This window comes from Patella vulgata, chromosome 1 (genome assembly GCF_932274485.2).
Source record: "Patella vulgata chromosome 1, xgPatVulg1.2, whole genome shotgun sequence".
Classification (NCBI taxonomy): Eukaryota; Metazoa; Mollusca; class Gastropoda; family Patellidae; genus Patella; species Patella vulgata.
In genome coordinates this window covers 3,728,638-3,750,290 of record NC_065879.2, presented here as the reverse complement: position 1 = coordinate 3,750,290, position 21,653 = coordinate 3,728,638, and the positions used below count along the sequence as shown (strand labels likewise).

Genomic DNA, 21,653 nt, shown 5'->3' with positions numbered 1-21,653 from the left:
TAATGAAACTGCAATTTCTTGTTATAAAATACAGGGTGACACAAAAAAAACGTTCATCAATAAAAATCGAATAACTTTCAAAATTTTATTTAGATTAACATAAAAATCCAGCTACATTAGGTTAAGTCTATGTAGCAGACATCTCCAAAGTTTCAAGTCTGTACCACAAAAACTCTTTGTTTAACTGGCGCTCAAAAAATGTGCTCTGAATGAGCTCCCAGGTGCTGCAAGCACATTTGGATCCGGCGGGCAAAGTTCTCGATGACCCTCCCACATTCTTCCCTTGGGAACGCTTTTATTGCTGCTGTGATTGCTGCCTTCAGATCAGGGATAGTCTGGGGGTTGTTGCCATCCACCCTGTCCTTAAGGTATCCCCACAGATAAAAATCTGGGGCGTTCAAGTCCGGTGAATGCGGCGACCACTCCGGGTCACACCTGCGGCTGATCAGTCGGTCAGGGAAACACTGCTGTAGCCATGCCAATGATTCGTTTGAGGTGTGGGGGGTGGCACCATCCTGCTGGAACCACTGGAGGTCCCTGACGACCCCTCTTCGTCGACCAAGTTTAAGTGATGAACGCTTTTTTTGTGTCACCCGGTACTAAGTTAATATTTTAATTTAGTTAAAAATAAATACATAAGATAAACTTAATACTATTAATTCCCTGCTTGATAATATACACTTTACTTTCAATATCAATCAACTTGTTAAATACTATACAGTGGGCAAAGCTTGAGCAAAATATTTCATTTATATCAAATTATAAGATAGGTTGCCAGGCAACGAAACATACACCCACAGCAGCTAAATCATCCGGGCAGTCAACAAGAGTTGTCGAATATTTTTACTTTTGTTGTAATCAAACATTTATAATACACTAAAATCTGATTAAGAGTAACAACTCATTAAGTAATTATCAGAAAATCATTAGAATTTGTATGGCCCATGTCAACGTTCAGTATACAAAACATTTAATATTATAACTCTGGCAGTAATTATCGGAAATCAGTGAAAAACACAACTATGAACGTACTTTATTGCAATGTTTCAAATTTCATTTCTTTAGTGAGAAATTTTCTTAGTGTGCCGTTCAATATTTCGTGGCACACTTAGGAAAATCTCACGGCACACCTGTTGAGAATCACTGATCTAGCTGAAGTCAGATTTTAATCTTGAGAAAGCCACTACTTTGGTACTTTTAAAACATTATTAATTACTTTATATAACACCGGTAATACTAATATATATACTACATAATGGACTAGAGGCCTTGTGATGATAAAACATGTTTTGGACAAAATAATTAATACAACAAGTTTTAGAAATATCATAAAAATAATATGTATATTGAGTATATAAATATCTGTAATTTGAGATTAAAATAGATTATGTATGCTCCTGATGAAGTTATAGTAACTTACGATTATCATGGCATATCACTATAAATATCTGTTAGTTTGATATTAAAATAGATTATATAATATGGCATGTCACTATAAATAGCTGTAAGTAAATTGATATTAAAATAGTCTATATGAATCACTGTAACCTGGGTATCATTAAATCGTGTCTATCTAGCATTAATTTCTTTCACATTCATCTAATATCAAGTCTTTGTTTAAAAATTCGTAAAAATTGTTTAAAATCACCCCAAATCATCTTATTTGTATTCGTGTCCAGTTTAAAGCTCACTGATTAATTTTGAGAATGAGTGTCCAATTTACAAGTATTTAATTTCCTGACCACTGTTAAATAATCAATTGGGTTGTTTATTTTTGAACAGTGATCGAGAAATTAATCGCTTGTAAATTGGACACTCATTATCAAAATTGAATGGTCAACTTTAAACTGGACACAAGTACAAAATAGATGATTTTTGGTGATTTTAAACAATTTTTACGAATTTTTAAACAAAGATTTGATATTGAATGAATGTGAAAGAAATTAGTGCTAAATACACAAGATTAAATGATAGCCAGGTTACAGTGATATGCTGCTGATTATTATTGTGGCACGTCACTATAAATGGCAAGATAATTTAAAAGCACCGGGTAGAAAAATGAGATTCTACATTTAGACAAGCAAGCAATATCATACATTTATCAAAATAATTATATTCACATCACCAAGCCTGGAAATAAGGCGTAGGTCACAGAAATTTTCCGGCACAATTCAGGTTATGCATGTCTTGCGTATATTTGTATTATATATTATATAAAGATGGCAAAAAGGCACAACAGTGATTAATTATTATACACCCAGCTGAGTAATAGTAATATGACAATTCATGAACGATATTATGTGCTTCTTTTTTTATGATCTTCAGTCTATCAATCAAACCAGAGAGAGAGAAATGGGGTTTAATGTCCACTCAACATAAACTAGGTCATTTCGGGACTAACATATGGTTCAATTTTATTTTCAATAATTAGCTTGCGTGTAGGGGTCTTTAGCAGTGGGAGGAAACATTATTTTAGAACTAATTTGGGGACCCCTTTAATATTGGGATCTCCTAGCTGCAACTCCGTCAGCAAACCTCCCTTCTAATCCAGCCAGTCTGTTAATAAGATTTGGGGATCACGTGGCTAAGTGGGTAAGACGCTGGCTCGCTAGCCTGGAGGTCGGGTGTTCGATCCCTGCATTGGCCATGAAAGTTCATCCAGATTTTCCAGCGTGGTTTCCCCTTGTCAGTGATGCAGGACGGAGGGCCCGACAAGGACAGCTGTCTAGTCGTTCGGATGGGACGAAAAACCGAGGTCCCGTGTACATATTGGCGTGCACGTAAAAGATCCCTTGGTACTTGGAATTCGATATAAGAGTAGGCCGTAGCGCCGCTGCCCGGGCAAAATTTCCCTCATACCACACTTTATGGCGTATGCCCGTCTTCATTAGCCCAGTTTAGTTGCAGAACAGTAGGACGTTAAACCCCATTTCATTTCATTTCATTTCATTTCGTTAATAAGATTTCCAGCCATAAATTCCAAATTTGAAGCTAAAAATATCAAGTTATTATTTCTTAAGAATTTTTCATCAAAGTTATTTGATTTACTGTAAGGGCAACACATTTCTTGCTCAAATTTTTCAAATATTATATTTGCTAGATAAATTTTTTCTTTTCAATTCATCTGACGAATTTTTGACCTTTTCAGCTAAATTGATTTTATCATTTTCGTGGCAACACTGTTTAATAAAGAAAAATAAAATGTTCCAATATTTTGATTTCTGTTCAACGAACACTGTTACCTAATCTTGTGTATTTACCACTAATTTAATTTTCTGACCACTGTTCAAAAATTAATCATTATACATCAATAATATATTGGATTATTTATTTTTTAACAGTGATCGAGACGAGAAACGCTTGTAAATTTGACACTCATTATCGAAATTGAATGATCAGCTTTAAATTGGACACAAGTACAAATTAGAGGATTTTAAATGATTTTTAGGAATTTCTAAACAAAGATTTGATCTTCTTTAAGTGGCATTTAGGTAATTGAAGAGTAACACACTAATACTATTTTATGGAATAACAATCACTGGTTTATTAACATGCAACGTTTCCACGACGATGATACTCTCATCTTTATCAAGCAAATGATGATTTGATATTAAATGAATGTAAAAGAAATTAGTGCTAGATACACAAGATTAAATGATACCCGGGTTATAGTGCAAGTTTAACTTCAAAATCTACATGTACCTGTATGAAAAAATATAATATGATTGTTTTTCCTCAGAATACTCTTAGTATAAAAACACAGCCTGAGCATTAAGTGAGGAATGGCAGAATATATTTATCAAACACAGCTTTAGTTCTATACCAATGGATATGCTGTACTCCAGGCTCGGTAAAAATATGGATGGCCTTTCTGTTATCAAGTGTTTTCAATCCAAACCAGTCGTTGATGTACCACTGTTAAAATAAACCATAAATATATTAAAAACATATGGATCTACTACTACTGAATTTATTAACATGCTACGCAGGTCCGTAACTAGCTCAGAGCAACGAGGGGGGCAGAAAGTGTTCTCTGGGGTGCTGTAATATTGACGGACAATGTTTATCTATTTTTTTAATGGTCTAAAAAAAAATTTCACGGGGTGGGGTGGGGGGGGGAGCGAATATTTTTGCGCTACGTTTCGATACACATACAGGTATTGTTACACATACAGGTATCGTTATCATCATGATAACGATATCTGTATGTGTACCGAAACGTAGCATGTTAATAAATTCAGAAGTAGTATATCCATATAAGTGTTTTTTATTTTTAATTTGTGAAATCTACTACCATCAATATTAGAATATACATAAAATGAAATGAAATGGGGTTTAACATCCTACTGTTCTGCTCCGACCGGGCTAATGAAGGTGGGCATACGCCATGCAGTGTGCTTTGAGGGGAATTTTGCCAGGGCAGCGGCACAATGGACTACTCTTATATCGAATTCCAACTGCCAAGAGATCTTTTACATGCATGCCAATGTGTACATGGGACGTCCGTTTTTCATCCCATCCATACGACTAGGACTAGACAGCTGTCCTTGTCAGGCCCTCCATCCTGACAAGGGGAAACCACATCGGAAAATCCCTATCAACTTTCTCTGCCAATGCAGGGATCCGATGATCTACCTCCTGATTAACAAGCCACTGTGGCTCCCCTGTGAACAATAGGTCCATTCCCTAAATTTCAGGTGTTATATGATATGCTCATTCCATCAACTTCTCAACATTTATCTATTCTCTGCTGAGGGAGGGGGGGGGAGGGGTGTTGGGGTTGGATTATGTATAACATATGAAGAGCGCGGGGGAAGAAAGATCTAAGTCACTTTTTCAACAAACCCCCGTTAATAGCGCTATTTGGTAGCAATTGTATAAGCTTTGTGTGGAACAATCAATTTCAGGTAAACACGATCGGAGTCACATCGAATCAAGGCCTTTCTGAAATGGCCTCCTGGACAAATACGTCCATCGTACCCTTTATTTGACCTTAATTTGGCTGAAAAGTGGAAGTTAGTTGTTGTACTGGTAATTATGATTCTTATTAAACATCATTTTGAAGTTGTAATTTAACCCACACGTTGTTTTGTTCCGTTAAGCATTCTCGTCCAAAAGTCTGTTTTGCTTTTTAAGCGAAAAGACAAAAATGTGACTTAGATCGTTCTTCCCCTGGACTCTTCATATATCTTTCACAAGAATAACGAATAATAATATATTTCTACAACAACTGGCAGGGTTTAACTTAACCTCCACTCAAAAACAAACTAGGTCATTCTGGGACTAGCATATGGTTCAATTTCATTTTAATCATTCGCTTGCACGTAGAGGTCTTTAGGAGTGGAAGGAAACTGGAGGACCCGGAGAAAACCCACGAGGTTGGACAGGCAACCAGGGAATCAAAACCACGCCAGTTGACTCAATGACAGACCTTATGATACAGTGCGCACGCATTAACCATTAGTCCAATCCACCCCTTGTCACAAAATAAGGAATTGAAAGAAATATAGAATTTCACCAGGAAGCTAGATTGAAATCATAATCTTTCTAAGTACTATCTTGTTCTCCATTGAAAGTTATTTCATAGCGTTTTCGTCTCTAAATGACATGAGAGAAAAGGGGTTTAACATCTACTCAGCACAAACTAAAGCATTTCGGGACTAACATATGGGTCAATTTTTATTTCAATAATTCACTTGCACATAGGGGTCTTTAGCAGTGGGAGGAAACTGGAGGACCCGGAGAGGTTGGACAGGCGATCCTACTCCTTGTCAAGTACAACTGGGAAATCGAAACCACGCTAGTTGACTCAATGATAGACCTTATGATACTATGCGCACATGCTTACCACTTGGCCATAACCCCCCCCTCCCCCATTTCTTTAAAGGGGAACTAGACATTCAAATGCTACCTTGAGCTTCTACTTATGCTAGATTCCGCACTGTCGTGTGATGTGTTACGATAGGATTGTCCCTAATGAGTCTATGATCTGGTACATGCAGATACGGTTCAATACGTTTTGATACAATCAACATGATTGCTATGAAGGAACTCAATGTTAAAGACCTGATAGGATCACTACGATTACTCAATCGTAGCGGGAATCATGATAGTAAGAACATAGCCTAAAGTTTTCTACAAGAGTTAATTTGACATTGGATTATCTTTGATATTTTGGGTGGGTTGGGTGGCTGAATGGTTAGCATGTGTTCGCTGTATCATAAGGCCTGTCATTGAGTCAACTGGCATGGTTTCGAATCCCTCGTTGTACGTGACAAGAAGTAGGGTCGTCTGTCCAACCTCGTGTGTTTTCTCTGGGTCCTCCTGTTTCCGACCACTGCTAAAGACCCCTGCACGCAAGCGAATTATTGAAATAAAATTAAACCATATGTTAGTCCCGAAGTGATCTAGTTTGTGTCGAGTGGACGTTAAACCCTATTTCTCTCTCTTTAGTTAAACATACATTATACAAGAGCTAAATCTGCCTACTGCTGGTCTTTCTTTAGGCCTAAAATGTTTTCTAAATGATTAATTAGACATTAATAATTAACTTATCCAGACCAAAATTAACTCTCGATGGCATCGCTAGCCTGCGAAATTTACTGGATTATTATTCGATTTGCTGCTCGATTTCCATTCATAATTTAATCATGAAATGGATGATCGAGACTATGTTTTTTATCGTACAGACTTTAGTAATGATGATCGAGGCAAGGCTGACATTTCAATCGCTTAATTCTTGGTTCAGAGTGGATCAATTTGACTGAAATGTTCAGCAAATTACCTTTACATTATCTAGTTTTTAACTATTATAATGAGAACAGCCAGCTCTTTATCTAATCTCCCATAATGTATCTTTAAGTAATAACTTATATATATACTTACTGGTTGCTGTCTCATATTCACAACTGTTTCATTGGCATTATAAAAATCCATGTGACTGAAACGGAATTTAATGTCTTGTGAACACATTACTTCATGTAATTTTCAGACTAGGATATGTTAATTTTCATATTTGTGATTAGTGTTTAATGTGTGGGGGTGGAGGGGGAGGTGGAGGGAGAGGGGAGAATTATGTCAGGACAGTGGCATTTCTGACTGAACAAGGGGTCTTTTATGTGCACGGCCCTGCAGACATAGATGGAGCTTGTTTTTAATTTGTCCAATCCAAATGATGAGGCAAACTGTCCTTGTGGTCCTTGCAGGTGCCACCCCTGTCAAGTGACAGTCTGCTTAAAAGATCATGGATGTTCTTATCAGCCGACTTTGGCTTAAAACCTGGGCCAGTGTATTAATGCTCAACAGTTGCAGCCCACATTATAAAAGTAACATGCTTTATATTTCTATTATATCAGAGATTTTGACAACATGAAACAGAAATGAAATGAAATGGGGTTTAACGTCCTACTGTTCTGCTCCTAACCTGGGCTAATGAAGATGGGCATACGCCATACAGTGTGCTATGAGGGATCTTTTACGTGCACGCCAATGTGTACACAGGACTTCGGTTTTTCATCCCATCCGAACGACTAGACAGCTGTCCTTGTCAGGCCTTCCATCCTGCATCACTGACAAGGGGAAACCACGCCGGAAAATCTGAATGAACTATCTTGGCCAATGCAAACATGAAACAGTTCTGGGAAGTAACTCCATACACCCTAAAAGTACACAAACTATTGCTTACCTTGACTGCCAAGGGGTGATAACTTCATCATCTGGTCCACCAATCATAACAAGATTTTTCAGTTTCAGGAAATTCTGTTTATATTCTGAAAATGAACAAGAACTATGACAAAATCTAGGATAAAATCCAAATTTTAGTAATGGATAATACTGGATTGATTTTAGTGCTCAGCCAATTCTACTAAAATTTGGATTATTATCTTTAGTTAAGATTTAGAGAGAGAGAGAGAAATTGGGTTTAACGTCCACTCGACACAAACTAGGTCATTTTGGGACTAACATATGGTTTAATTTTATTTCAATAATTCGCTTGCGCGTAGGAGTCTTTAGCAGTGGGAGGAACCCGGAGAAAACCCACAAGGTTGGACAGGCGACCCTACTCCTTGTTACGTACAACCGGGGATTCGAAACCACGCCAGTTGACTCAATGACAGACCTTGTGATACAGCACGCAAGTGCTTACCATTCGGCCATCCAACCCCCCTTAAGATTTAGAGAAACAGGGCCCAGATCTATATTTCATTTTTTTTTATACTTTTGATGGTCTACACTACATGAAGATCTGACTGGTTGTACTGGAAGGTCGCGTCAAGAGGTGTTATGAGCGGCTTTTGACCATATGACATCAGGCATTTGATTAACCAACCAGCGTTGATATTTCTAGTGGGTTACCCACAGTTCTGTGTATCTCACGCCAAAAACTCGTAGTCACAGATCGTTTCATTGGCTTATCCCACACTTCAACCAAAACGCCGGTAATATAACAACTGTTCCAGATCCTAGTGTAGTAAAGACATGTAAAATGAAATCTTAAACTATAAAAAACGAAACGAAATAGGATCCGAGTTGTAAGTCAACCCCAGTGATTGTTATAGGTTTCAAATCTCATCAACACCAAATTTTGGTGATTTTGAGACTAGCACATTATTTATTTGAACATAATTCCTAATAGAAATGAAATGGGGTTTAACGTTCTACTGTTCTGCTCCTAAACTGGGCTAATGAAGACGGGCATACGCCATACAGTGTGCTATGAGGGAAATTTTGCCCGGGCAGCAGCGCTACCGCCTACTCTTATATCAAATTCCAACTGCCAAGGGATCTTTTACGTACACGAAAATTTGTACACGGGACCTCCGTTTTTCATCCCATCAGAACGACCAGACAGCTGTCCTTGTCAGGCCCTCCGTCCTGCATCACTGACAAGGGGGAAACCACGCCAGAAAATCTGGATGAACTTTCTCGGCCAATGCAAGGATATAACATAATGACTTATGTCATAGAGGCGTCCTGCCATATTAAAATACGTGTTAGTGATTGTAACATAAACCTGTCGCTATCAATACCCGGCTGGAGATCTTGGTAGTATTCCTTATGTCATTGCGTAACTATAACTTGTTGTTGGCATGTCTTATCTAACTTTCTTTGTCTGATAAACTATATTGAATGTTAAACCTTCATATGGTGCTTGATACATTAGACAGGTGTCTAATGAGCTACTTTGTCTCGAATACGTTTATAAACTCAGAACAGAAACGAATCTTCAGGCGGGTCCAGGAGGCCATGCTAGGCGGGTGCCTAGATCAAGGTACCTAATGGATACGAGAGAAGTCCAGGCAGGGCATGAGAGCAGGCGGAGGCTAGGCGACGTCTGGTAGTTAACTCCAGGCCAGGCAGGTTTGGAGTTAAGACCGGACAACGGCCAACTAATGTAATTTAATCCTGGGTGTCTTTAACATTACGATGTTTGTACATAATATGTTAGAAGCAGAATAAAAGTATTAATAGAAGCTGAAACTAGTCTTGTCATCCGAACCTGATTAAAGAACCAATACTGTCACATATTAATTGGCGCCGCTGACCAGAGCAACGTTTGAAGTCCACCACTAGAAGACCACAGGCCACAGATATTAGTCTACACGGGTAAGTCTTTTTCTAATCCTACCATGGCCGGTTAATAATGACATTGTGCTATAATGTATTATAATTTAACTGGGAAATCAGCAGTTTATCATCACGCTTTATTAAATATCATGGTGTAGTTACTTAATTTAATATAACGTTCAAGCTTGTAGTGGAACAGTCCTTAACTATTTGTAGGAAAATGACTAAAACAAAATTGTATATATATTGTTTGTTAAACAATGGGTCATGTTGTTTTTAAAAGATTATAAATTATAATTGTTTGTTTTGAACACATATTTTGGCATTTAAAATTAGTATTAATAGGTTAATATCGAAAAGTAAAATGTTTTGTGATTGTTTAACTAGAATTGGGTTAACAGTATCGTAATTTGAAATTTAACCCAATAACATTCACACAGTATTACCGCGTTTATCTCTAAGGTTTTTTATTTGTTTTGTCTATACGTGTATATTACCCCAAGTGTTAATGGGATGGCCCGATATTTACGGGAAAGATTTTATTCGTGTTTAACGTAGTACCCCAAATGTTAATGGGATGACCCGATATGTAACGGGAGAAGTTTATGTTAAGTGGTTTAACCCCAGGAGGGTTGTGCTCGGATTTAAGAGCGAACGTATCGTCTTATTTTGTGTTGTGTTTAAAAATTATAGAGATAAACCGTTAGTTCTTTCAAAAATATCTTATTTAAGATTGGTTAAATGTGTTCAGATCATTCATTATTCTTGAGATAAAACAATATGACTCCCTAATTTCAATTGTATCCATGTAAATAATACTGTAAATATCGTTAGATCGATATCTAAAGTCAAATCTGTTCCACTTGCTAATTTGATTAACTATTAATTAAGTTCACTCCATGATATATATGATAAGCAGATGATAAAACTTCGGCACGGGTGGCAGTTAATACTCTTCATATGCACATGTCATAACACGCCGTTTTGCCAGACGGTATGGAAAATGAAAAGACTACCGGTCAATAAGAAGAGCTGAACTAAACGGAGCAGGGAATATTCTGACCCCTCAACATTACTGGAACGAGGAAGGGCATCATATGTACCCCACCCCTACAGTTGGCTACGACAGTGCAGTAGCGGTCTAAGAAGATAATTACAGTAGTTTGTGTTCGCGATTCCACCATTTATGTGAATAATAAGAGTAGTCTGTGTTTGTAATTCCAGGATCTCGTTTGTTTTTTTTTTTCATTGACTCGCGTATGTGACCGATTGTGTGTATATAACTTTTAAGTTCGTGTGTTTTTCATTGACCTTTTCATTTTGTTTAAAGACATTTTTGGATATTATGACATTTTACATGTATATATAACTTTTAAATTCGTGTGTGTTTCATTTACCTTTTCTTTTTGTTTATAGACATTTTTGTATACGACATTTTACGAGTGTTGTTTGTTTTTATATATTTTTTCATTATTATTATTGTTGTTTATATCTTAATAAGAGTAGTAATTATCGACTCCATAGGTATCTAATTTTGTAATAGTCTTTAAAAGTTATTTCATATAATTCATAACTTTATTCAAACAAAGAGAGGTATATAACATAATGACTTATGTCATAGAGGCGTCCTGCCATATTAAAATACGTGTTAGTGATTGTAACATAAACCTGTCGCTATCAATACCCGGCTGGAGATCTTGGTAGTATTCCTTATGTCATTGCGTAACTATAACTTGTTGTTGGCATGTCTTATCTAACTTTCTTTGTCTGATAAACTATATTGAATGTTAAACCTTCATATGGTGCTTGATACATTAGACAGGTGTCTAATGAGCTACTTTGTCTCGAATACGTTTATAAACTCAGAACAGAAACGAATCTTCAGGCGGGTCCAGGAGGCCATGCTAGGCGGGTGCCTAGATCAAGGTACCTAATGGATACGAGAGAAGTCCAGGCAGGGCATGAGAGCAGGCGGAGGCTAGGCGACGTCTGGTAGTTAACTCCAGGCCAGGCAGGTTTGGAGTTAAGACCGGACAACGGCCAACTAATGTAATTTAATCCTGGGTGTCTTTAACATTACGATGTTTGTACATAATATGTTAGAAGCAGAATAAAAGTATTAATAGAAGCTGAAACTAGTCTTGTCATCCGAACCTGATTAAAGAACCAATACTGTCACAAGGATTTGAACACTCGACCTCCAGGCTAGCGAGCCAGGGTCTTATCCACTTGGCCACGTGATCCTCAATTCCTAATAGCAAGTTGCATAATTTAACATACAATATTTACATAAAAATATAAATTATACATTATAATAAAATTGGCAAAACAGGTAATTTACCTTGACTTTTAGGATTAAAAGTTTGATTATTGAGGATAGCCAGAAAGTTTGAATATTTTAAATACAACTGTTGATGATGAGGATCTGTAATAATAAAACATTATGTTATAATAATAAAACATTATGTTGTAATAATAAAATGTTATGTTGTAATAATAAAACATTATGTTGTAATAATAATAATAAAACATTATGTTATAATAATAATAATAAAACATTATGTTATAATAATAATAATAAAACATTATGTTATAATAATAATAATAATAATAATAATAATAATAATAATAATAAAACATTATGTTATAATAATAATAATAAAACATTATGTTATAATAATAAAACATTATGTTATAATAATAAAACATTATGTTATAATAATAAAACATTATGTTATAATAATAAAACATTATGTTATAATAATAAAACATTATGTTATAATAATAAAACATTATGTTATAATAATAAAACATTATGTTATAATAATAAAACATTATGTTATAATAAAAAAACAAAACAAAAACAAAACATGTTATAATAATAAAACATTATGTTATAATAATAAAACATTATGTTATAATAATAGAACATGGTATAATAATAAAACATCATGTTGAAATAAAATGTAATAATAAAACATTATGTTGTTATAATAAAATATTATGTTATAATAATAAAACATTATGTTATAATAATACAACATTATGTTATAAAAAGAAAACATTATATTGTTATAATAAATTGTTACTTTAAAATAATAAAGCATTATGTTATTTTAGTAAATTTTACAATGTGAATTTATTTTTTTTAAAACATCATATGGCAACTAAGAACACAACATTTGTATATATAGTATAACATTGCCACATGTTTCTCTTGTACTTGAAACTGATAAAAGAATACTTGTCGAAACATTGCGCTAAACTTGTGCTTAAAACTGACAAGACAATACTTGCTGAACCATTGTGCTATATGAATAACAGAGTGAGAGAGTAATGGGGTTTAATGTCCACTCGACATTTCAGGACTAACATATGGTTTAATTTTATTTCAATAATTCACTTGTGCGTAGGGGTCTTTAGCAGTGGGAGGAAACCAGAGGACAAGGAGAAAATCCACGAGGTTGGATACGACCCTACTCCTTGTCATATGAATAACAACCAGTGGCTGCATTCCATATAAATGTTTGTTGTGTTTTATTGTGTTCAATCCTTAAAGGAGCTAAATGGCTAATATTTGCGACCCAGAAATTGACAAAAGTGGGTCGCAACGCATATAATACTGTAATATGAATGTATATAAACTGATTTACATTCAATGGTTTCCGTTTTTACTCCAATTTCAAATCAGTTATGTTCGGCGAAATAAGCCAGCAGTCTCAAGCGAGTGCAAATTTCTAGCGTCTGGTTATTCCAGTCTACATACGCCGTTTGATTTGGTGCAATGTGTCTAGCCTCGTCCCTCTTGATACAACTGGGGCTGAAGCGCATTATGGTACACGATTCGTGTACCAATGGTAAAATTTTTATTTTGTCTTAAATATTGGATATCAAAAGCCCATCTTTTTCCGGTAAGATCATAACATGAGTGTTGATTTAATTTGATAAATAAATCGTGTTTTCAATGTTGAAGATTTTGGATGATATTGAGTTAGCGACTTAGCTACTTTAAGACAAAATAAACATTTTACACGAATCGTGTGCCATACTGCACAAGTCATGTCAAACGGTGACCGCATATTCTTATCTGGAAAGCATGCGCAATAAATACTATCGGTGTAGACTGGAATAACCAGTCGTTCGAGATTGCTTTTCGATTGAGACTTTTGACGTATTTCTCCGAACATAACTGATTTGAAATTAGCGTAAAAATGGAAACGATTGAATGTAAATTAGATTATACACATTCATATTACATTATTATATGCGTTGTGACCCATTTATGCCAATTTCTAGGTCCCCAATATTAGCGATTTAGCTCCTTTAATTGTCACTGAAGGATTATATGACGAGTTGAGTATACAATGTTTTTATTTCTGTATTTGAAGTTTCATATTAAGACTTAACATCTAAATCACATCCATGTATTAACAACTAAATCACATCCATGTATTAACTAAATCACATCCATGTATTAACAACTAAATCACATCCATGTATTAACATCTAAATCACATCCATGTACAACTAAATCACATCCAATAAATTACATGTATCGAGATTGTTTGTCTGTTGATAGAGAGAGAGAGAGAGAGAAAAATGGGGTTTAACGACCACTCGACACAAACTAGGTCATTTTGGGACTAACATATGGTTTAATTTTTATTTCAATAATTCACTTGCGCGTAGGGGTCTTTAGCAGTGGGAGGAAAATGGAGGAACCGGAGAAAACCCACAAGATTGGACAGGCGACCCTACTCCTTGTCACGTACAACCGGGGAATCGAAACCCTGCCAGTTGTTGTCTGTTGATACACGGATGTGATTTAAAGGGAATAACAGTTTTTTTAATTGTATGAAATCTGTAAGATTATACTTCATTAACTTCAATAATATTAATGGTAGATGTAGATGTATCAGCATATATTTCTCACACAATGAATGGCAGGTAAGATGTTTTTTACAGACTTAACATTCAGTAGCACAACAAGATCCTTACAGGTTGTTTATGAAATGCCTATGTTATATTATATCATTAAGTAAAGACATAAATTATAAATACCATTCCAATAATTAGCTACAGACCATTTCTGTCCTCCTGTACTATAAAAATATCTGAAATAAAACAAAAATATTTATTTAAACGATTAATATAAACTATTATATAATGTTCTTTAGTTTGGAATGAACTATGCGTGGGGTTTATGGTTCAATTTTATTTCAATAATTATATGGGAGGAAACCGGAGGACCCAGAGAAAACCCATGAGGTTGGGCAGGCAACCCCTACAACCGGGGAATCATAAAATATTTTCATTAAATCAAAACTTACTTATATATCTCAGACTTGACATAATTTGGAAAAAAATACTTTAAATATCGGGTGTCTGAAAAAAGAAGAAACATTGGATATAGGTATCTAAGAGAAAAGATGAAAAAATTATAATTTAGTAAAACATAAAATTATTGTGGACAAGAATATCTCTAATTGTATAAAATTATACAATGTTAGAATATTTCTAATAGTATAAAATTATAGTGGTCAATGTTAGAATATCTCTAAAAGTATAATGTGTAATGAAGCGCGATATAAATCGAACAATAATAATAATAATAATAATTATAGTGGTCAATTGACGGAAGAATATCTTTAATAGTATAAAATTATTTCATCATTTCCAGTGTTAGATGTTATTTTCATTTTCGCTACATTACCTAAAAGGAATAACAATTTTTCTTTTATTATTCATAGATTTTATTTCGTCCCTACTGTATCATTGAGATCCACGCTGACCTGCATGTTCCAGGGATTCTTCCACCCATTACTACTACTTGAGTAAGAAATATATTCATCGCAGTCTTGGAATTTTTTAATTTTATATTTGGTAAAATTCTTGAAGAAAAGAATGTGATGATAAGGTATCTTACCTCCATATTGTCCCATTAAAGGTGAACTCAGTGCTATAAAATTCTCTACATTATGATTGAGTACTGATAACAAACCTCTACAAACCAAACCACCTGTCAATAAAAACAAATATACATAGATAGTACTGTCACCTTTACTTATCATAAGATTATAGAGTTTTACTTATCTTCTTGTCCTACGAATGCTATAGATTATGAAGAGTGAAAATCATAGGCGTACGGGCTCGATGACAGTTAGGGGGGCAGAACCCGAAATGCCCGAAAAAATTTCGGGTTTACAGACAACAGCGCCGGTCTTCCTCGAGAGGAGAAGAAGCAGAGCTTACCTTGTATGGACCACCCCCCCCCCTGCAAACACGTTTTACTGCTATTCCAGCCTGTAAAATTAGTGTTTTATTAGATTTCGGGCACTTTATTTTGCCAAGTACTTGAAATAATCTTTTATCCATCTGCCCGAAAAGTCAGCTTGCCCGAAAGTTAGGGGGGCAGCTGCCCCCCCCTGCCCCCCTGCCTCGTACGCCTATGGTGAAAATCAGTTTAAAGGACTCCAGCCACAATCTGATTAAAACACAGATCCTATTTTGTTTCATTTTTTATATTGAGGGATTAGCCAATGAAATGGTCTGTCTCAGCGAGTTCTTGGCATGCGATGCACAGAACCATGGGTAAACCACTATAAATGTTAACGCTGATTGCTTAATCAATGTCTGACATCATAGGGTCAAAAGTCGCTTGTACAACCCCTGACACAACCTTCCAGTACAACTGGTCAGATCTTCATGTAGTGTAGGCCATCGAAAGTATAAAAAAACGAAACGAAATATAGATCTATGCCCCTAAAAGATCCCTTGGCAGATGGAATTCGATATAAAGAGTAGACAGTAGCGTCGCTGTCCGGGCAAAATTTCCTTCATAGCACACTGTATGGTGTATGCCCATCTTCATTAGGAGCAGAACAGTAGGACGTTAAACTTTAAATTTACAACTAGATCTACATTACTGACAGAAAAATTTATAATCTTATCTTAATAAGAGAGAGAGAGAGAAATGGGGTTTAACGTCCACTCGACACAAACTAGGTCATTTTGGGACTTGCGCGTAGGGGTCTTTAGCAGTGGGAGGAAACTGGAGGACCCAGAGAAAACCCATGAGGTTGGACAGGCGACCCTACTCCTTGCCACGTACAACCGGGGATTCGTAACCATGTCAGTCGACTCAATGACAGACTTTATGATACAGCGCACGCACGCTAACCATTCAGCCATCCAACCCCCTATCTTATTAAGAACCAGCGTTTGCCAGGCAGGATACACCCACATTTTGCAAAAGATGGATAGAGAACAAGCTAAACCACCAGCGGCTGCCAGACAAGATAAGCCCACATTTTGCAAGAGATGGATAGAGAACAATCTAAAAACAAAAGAGATTTTTCGAACAATCAGGGGCCATAATCCAGAAAGTTCTGGTCTGAAATGCGCAAATATCGAAATGAACTGACATCTTTGGGATATAAAGATATATTTTAAGTTTCATCATAATCGGATAAAAATTGTGACCTGTAGAGTGTCCACAAACAAATTGTGGACGGACATATGAAAATGTGGGCGTATAATAATAAACTCAGAGATCCAAAATAATTCAACTAGAATTAATTCTATATTGAACTCATTCATGTCTATAAAGGAAAATGCAATCATTTTGCATATTCATTTCGGTGTTACAGATGTTGCATACCATTTGAGAATGTTGCAATCTGATTGAAACACAGATCCTATTTCGTTTCGTCTTTTTTATAGTTCAAAATTCCGTTTTACTTGTCTTGCCTTTACTACACTAGGATCTAGAAGAGTTGTTATATAACCCACGTTCTGAATGATGTGATGGATTAGCCAATGAAACCGTCTGTTACAACAAGTTTTTGGCGTAAGGTGCACAGAACTGTGTTTAACCCATTAGAAACATCAACGCTGATAGGTTAATCAAATGTTTGATGTCATAGGGTCGAAAGTCGCTCGTATGACCCCTGATGCGACCTTCATGTAGTAGAGGCCATCGAAAGTATAAAAAAAACAAAACGAAATATTGATTTGTATTTTAATCAGATTGGTGTAGCTTTTTCCATGGAAAACGTGATATTTTCAGAAATATGCAAATGACTCAACTGAACTGAAATGGGGTTTAACGTCCTACTGTTCTGCTCCTAAACTGGGCCAATGAAGTGTGCTATGAGGGAAATTTAATATATATTAGTAATCCCAAATCACAATGTCGATACCAGAGATAAGTTTACCCTTAATTTAGCTCTGCTAAAACTCACTGACCATTAATCAGTGTGAAATCGGCTCCTAAGCTCAACCCCCAGTGGCTACTGATTTGTTAAAATGAAATGCTGCCAATTTCTCGACATTAGGCATTGATACACTGCATGAGTTACATACATGTACTAATGATCCTTGGAACATTTTCCACATCTTGACATCAAAATTTCATTCGAAAACCGCCAAGTTAATGATTTACCGGGAACTATTTTTAGTGCACATGGTGAAGAAACACAAGTTTGAGCTGCCAACTTGGATCTTTGTGAAGCGGCTGACGGAAGGATACATCACGTGACGTTCAAAATGGCCAGTTAGTTTTACCAGAGCTAAACGAGGGGTAAAGTTATCTCTGGGATCGCGATTGCCCATATCATTTACCTTGTGAAAAACATATTAAAATAGTTCCCTGTGGGCTGGAGTTCATAACTTTCTGTACATCAGGCATAATCTTGTGAACTTGATCCCATATTGGAGTTAAACTCTTATAATTATCAAACATATTTATAGCTGTTACATTAGTTCCTGGATGTGCCTGACAAATAGAAAATATGTGTGGTTTTATAGTCGAGAGCGCGACATTGCGTAATATATTGAAACAACACAAGTGACGTCATTCCCGAGCTGTTTCAATATATTACACAATGTCTTAAGCTCGAGACCATTAAACAACTTAAAATACAGACACTTGCACATGCTTTGCAATAGAATATGTCACTAGTATAAATAATGTACCCTTGACACATTGCTCGTACAATTATTTCAGGGGATCACGTGGCTAAGTGGGTAAGACCCTGGCTCGCTAGCCTGGAGGTCGGGTGTTCGATCCCTGCATTGGCCGAGAAAGTGCATTCAGATTTTCCGGCGTGGTTTCCCCTTGTCAGTGATGCAGGATGGAGGGCCTAACAAAGACAGCAGTCTAGTCATTCGGATGGGACGAAAAACCGAGGTCCCGTGTACACATTGGCGTGCACGTAAAAGATCTCTTGGCAGTTGGAATTCGATATAAGAGAAGGCTGTAGCGCCGCAGCCCGGGCAAAATTTCCCTCATAGCGTACATATTCTCTACTAGGTTCCCACTATCACGATACGATTGATATCGTGGAGTAATCGTGGAGATCCTATCATATATTGGGGTCATTCGTAGCAACTGTGTTGATCGTATCCGAACATATCTGCACGTACCAGAGCGTGGACTTAATAGGAACATTCCTATCGTAATGCATCGCACGACAGTGGGGAACCTAGCTGTTTCAACAATATTCTACAAGTTTATATAACACAAACTGTGAGACTAATAAGCTTATACATGTATGGTGACTTGCAAGTGAGAGAGAGAGAGAGAAACAAATGGGGTTTAACGTCCACTCAACGCAAACTAGGTCATTTCAGGACTTACTATATATATATGGTTCAATTTCATTTCAATAATTAGCTTGCGCATAGGGATCCTTAGCAGTGGGAGGAAACCGGAAAAAAACAGGAAAAAACCCACGAGAATGGACTCTACTCCTTGTCATGTATAACCAGGGGATCGAAACCACGCCAGCTGATTCACCATGGTGACATGCATTTCAATTTTCAATAGTTATGTATGCAATCCAAGGGAAAAGAATTTTGCCTTGAAAGTGGCGCTTCCATCCACTCTTCTTTGATTTCTAACATCATGGAATCCTTTACATGCTCACCAATGTTTTTTTGTCCCATCCGAAGGAATGGACGCACTTTCCTTCCCGTTAGTCAGAATACCTGAATAAGTGTATATTTTACCTTTTGAATCCATGCTATCAATTCAATATCTTCTGATGGTCCCGCAAAAATACCATGCATAAATATGACATTTTTATACGTAGCACAGTTTACAGTTATGATGAGACCAGTTATAAAAACAGTTAAAATAATCAACACTTTCATTTTCTTCTAGTCTGAAAAAAAAACAAACCCCAGCAAAAATTAAACAGATAATTTAAAAACAGCAAAGAGAGAGAGAGAGAGAGAGAGAGAGAGAGAAAGAGAGAGAGAGAGTTTAAGGTCAACTAGACACAAACTAGGTCATTAAGGACTAACATATTGTTCAATTTTATTTCAATAATTCGCTTGTGTATAGGGATCTTTAGCAGTGGGAGGAAACCGGAGACACGAAGAAAACCCACGAGGTTGGACAGGTGACCCTATTCCTTGTCACATACAACCGGGTAATCGAAACCACGCTAGTTGACTCAATGACAGACCTTATGATACAGCACGCACACCATTCGGACATCCACACCCCCAAACCCCAAAGAAATGTCCACAATCATATTTACAGTACATCTGATCCTTCTCTTGTAAACTCACCAAATCTGTTTAAAATACAGATGCATAGTTCGTTTCGTTTTTTATACTTTCGATGGCCTACACTACATGATGATCTGACTTTTTGTAGTGGAAGGTCACGTCAAGAGTCATACGAGCGGCTTTTGACCCTATGATGTCAGACATTTGACTTTCCAACGTGGGCCTGACAGGAACAGCTGTCTAGTCATTCGGATGGGACTGAAAACCGAGGTCTCGTGTATACATTGGCATGCACATAATAGATCCCTTGGCAGTTGGATTTCAAAATAAGAGTAGGCCATAGTGCCGCTGCCTGGGCAAAATTTCCCTCCTAGCACACTGTATGGCATATGCCTGTCTTCATTAGCTCATTTCATTTCAGCCGTTCAACTTTGCAATAAGGTAACACGATGAATTGTTGGGTTAGTTATTCATTTTCTTCAGTAGGCCTACAGTAGCCCTACAGTAGCCGAGTAGGTTAGGTAGACCTACCGGTAAACAGTTTAATTGTGATCATAATTGGACTGGCAACCACTAAATTTCTGTAACAAATTGCCAGTTTAGTTTCCCAATGTAAAACTAGTAGTTATCAAACCCAAAACATCAAAATATATACCAATGTTTTAACTACATTTAAAACTAGTAGTTTTCAAACCCAAAACATCAAAATATATACCAATGTTTTAACTACATTTAAAACTAGTAGTTTTCAAACCCAAAACATAAAAATATATACCAATGTTTTAGCTACATTTTTGTATCTATAGCCACTATTGGCACTCTCCCTCATTCTTATTCCACAGCATTAACCTCAGAGTCATTCACCACAATACTTTTAGTAACTTACCCCTATGGAATTGTTATAAAATAAGACTACTAAGTACTTAAAGATATCAACTTTATCTGTGTAATATTTTAACAGTGCTAGTCTGTAAGTGATAAGGAAGGACGTTAGGTTAGTTTCGAACTGATAAGAAGAGTCATCATCATATTATATGACAAACCCCCAATAATTAATAACGCCAATTACGGTATACAATATATTAAACGAAACTAAAGTTTCCTTATTTAATTACCAATTTCTTTTTAGAAAAAGCTTCCTGATGTATGATTAAGAAAGTTGACAACAGAATGTCCTGTCTTAATAATATTTTTATTATCCTCATTCACCATTTCAAATTTCCTTCCTCATGATTGTTAGTGTGACATTAATGTCATAATGTCAAGATCTTTTGTTGAAAACAATGAGAGATAACTCTTATTTCAGGGGAGGCAACTCCACTTTCTACAACTGGACTCAGAACTAGCAATTATTTGCCCATTGACTTCAATTTTAAATAGCTGTAACATCACAGGCTGTAGCTTTTTGCTCAATATTCCGTTGGTTCCAATCTCTATAGGCACAATGGGGACAACATTTGGCAATCTCCTCATCATAATTTTGTAGGGGGTTGACCATTTAGATTTTTTGCTACGGGGATTTGAAGTTGACTGGGGTGAAAATCTCACTTCCGACACAATGATTGCTC

At 36.2% G+C, this 21,653-nt stretch overlaps 1 protein-coding gene across 1 annotated transcript; it reads right to left on the bottom strand.

The window, feature by feature from the left end:
• Positions 1-1,932: 1,932 nt before the first annotated feature.
• On the bottom strand, positions 1,933-21,345 carry LOC126808500 (lysosomal thioesterase PPT2-A). The gene is made up of 10 exons (XM_050533261.2): positions 21,201-21,345; positions 19,579-19,733; positions 18,190-18,343; positions 15,494-15,586; positions 14,898-14,952; positions 14,629-14,681; positions 11,909-11,992; positions 7,685-7,769; positions 6,886-6,940; positions 1,933-3,915 (listed from the first exon to the last, which is right to left on the bottom strand). Exons 2-10 carry the CDS (start codon positions 19,720-19,722, stop codon positions 3,772-3,774), a joined length of 867 nt encoding a protein of 288 aa, XP_050389218.1. The 5' UTR covers positions 19,723-19,733; positions 21,201-21,345; the 3' UTR covers positions 1,933-3,771.
• Between the last annotated feature and the right edge of the window lie 308 nt (positions 21,346-21,653).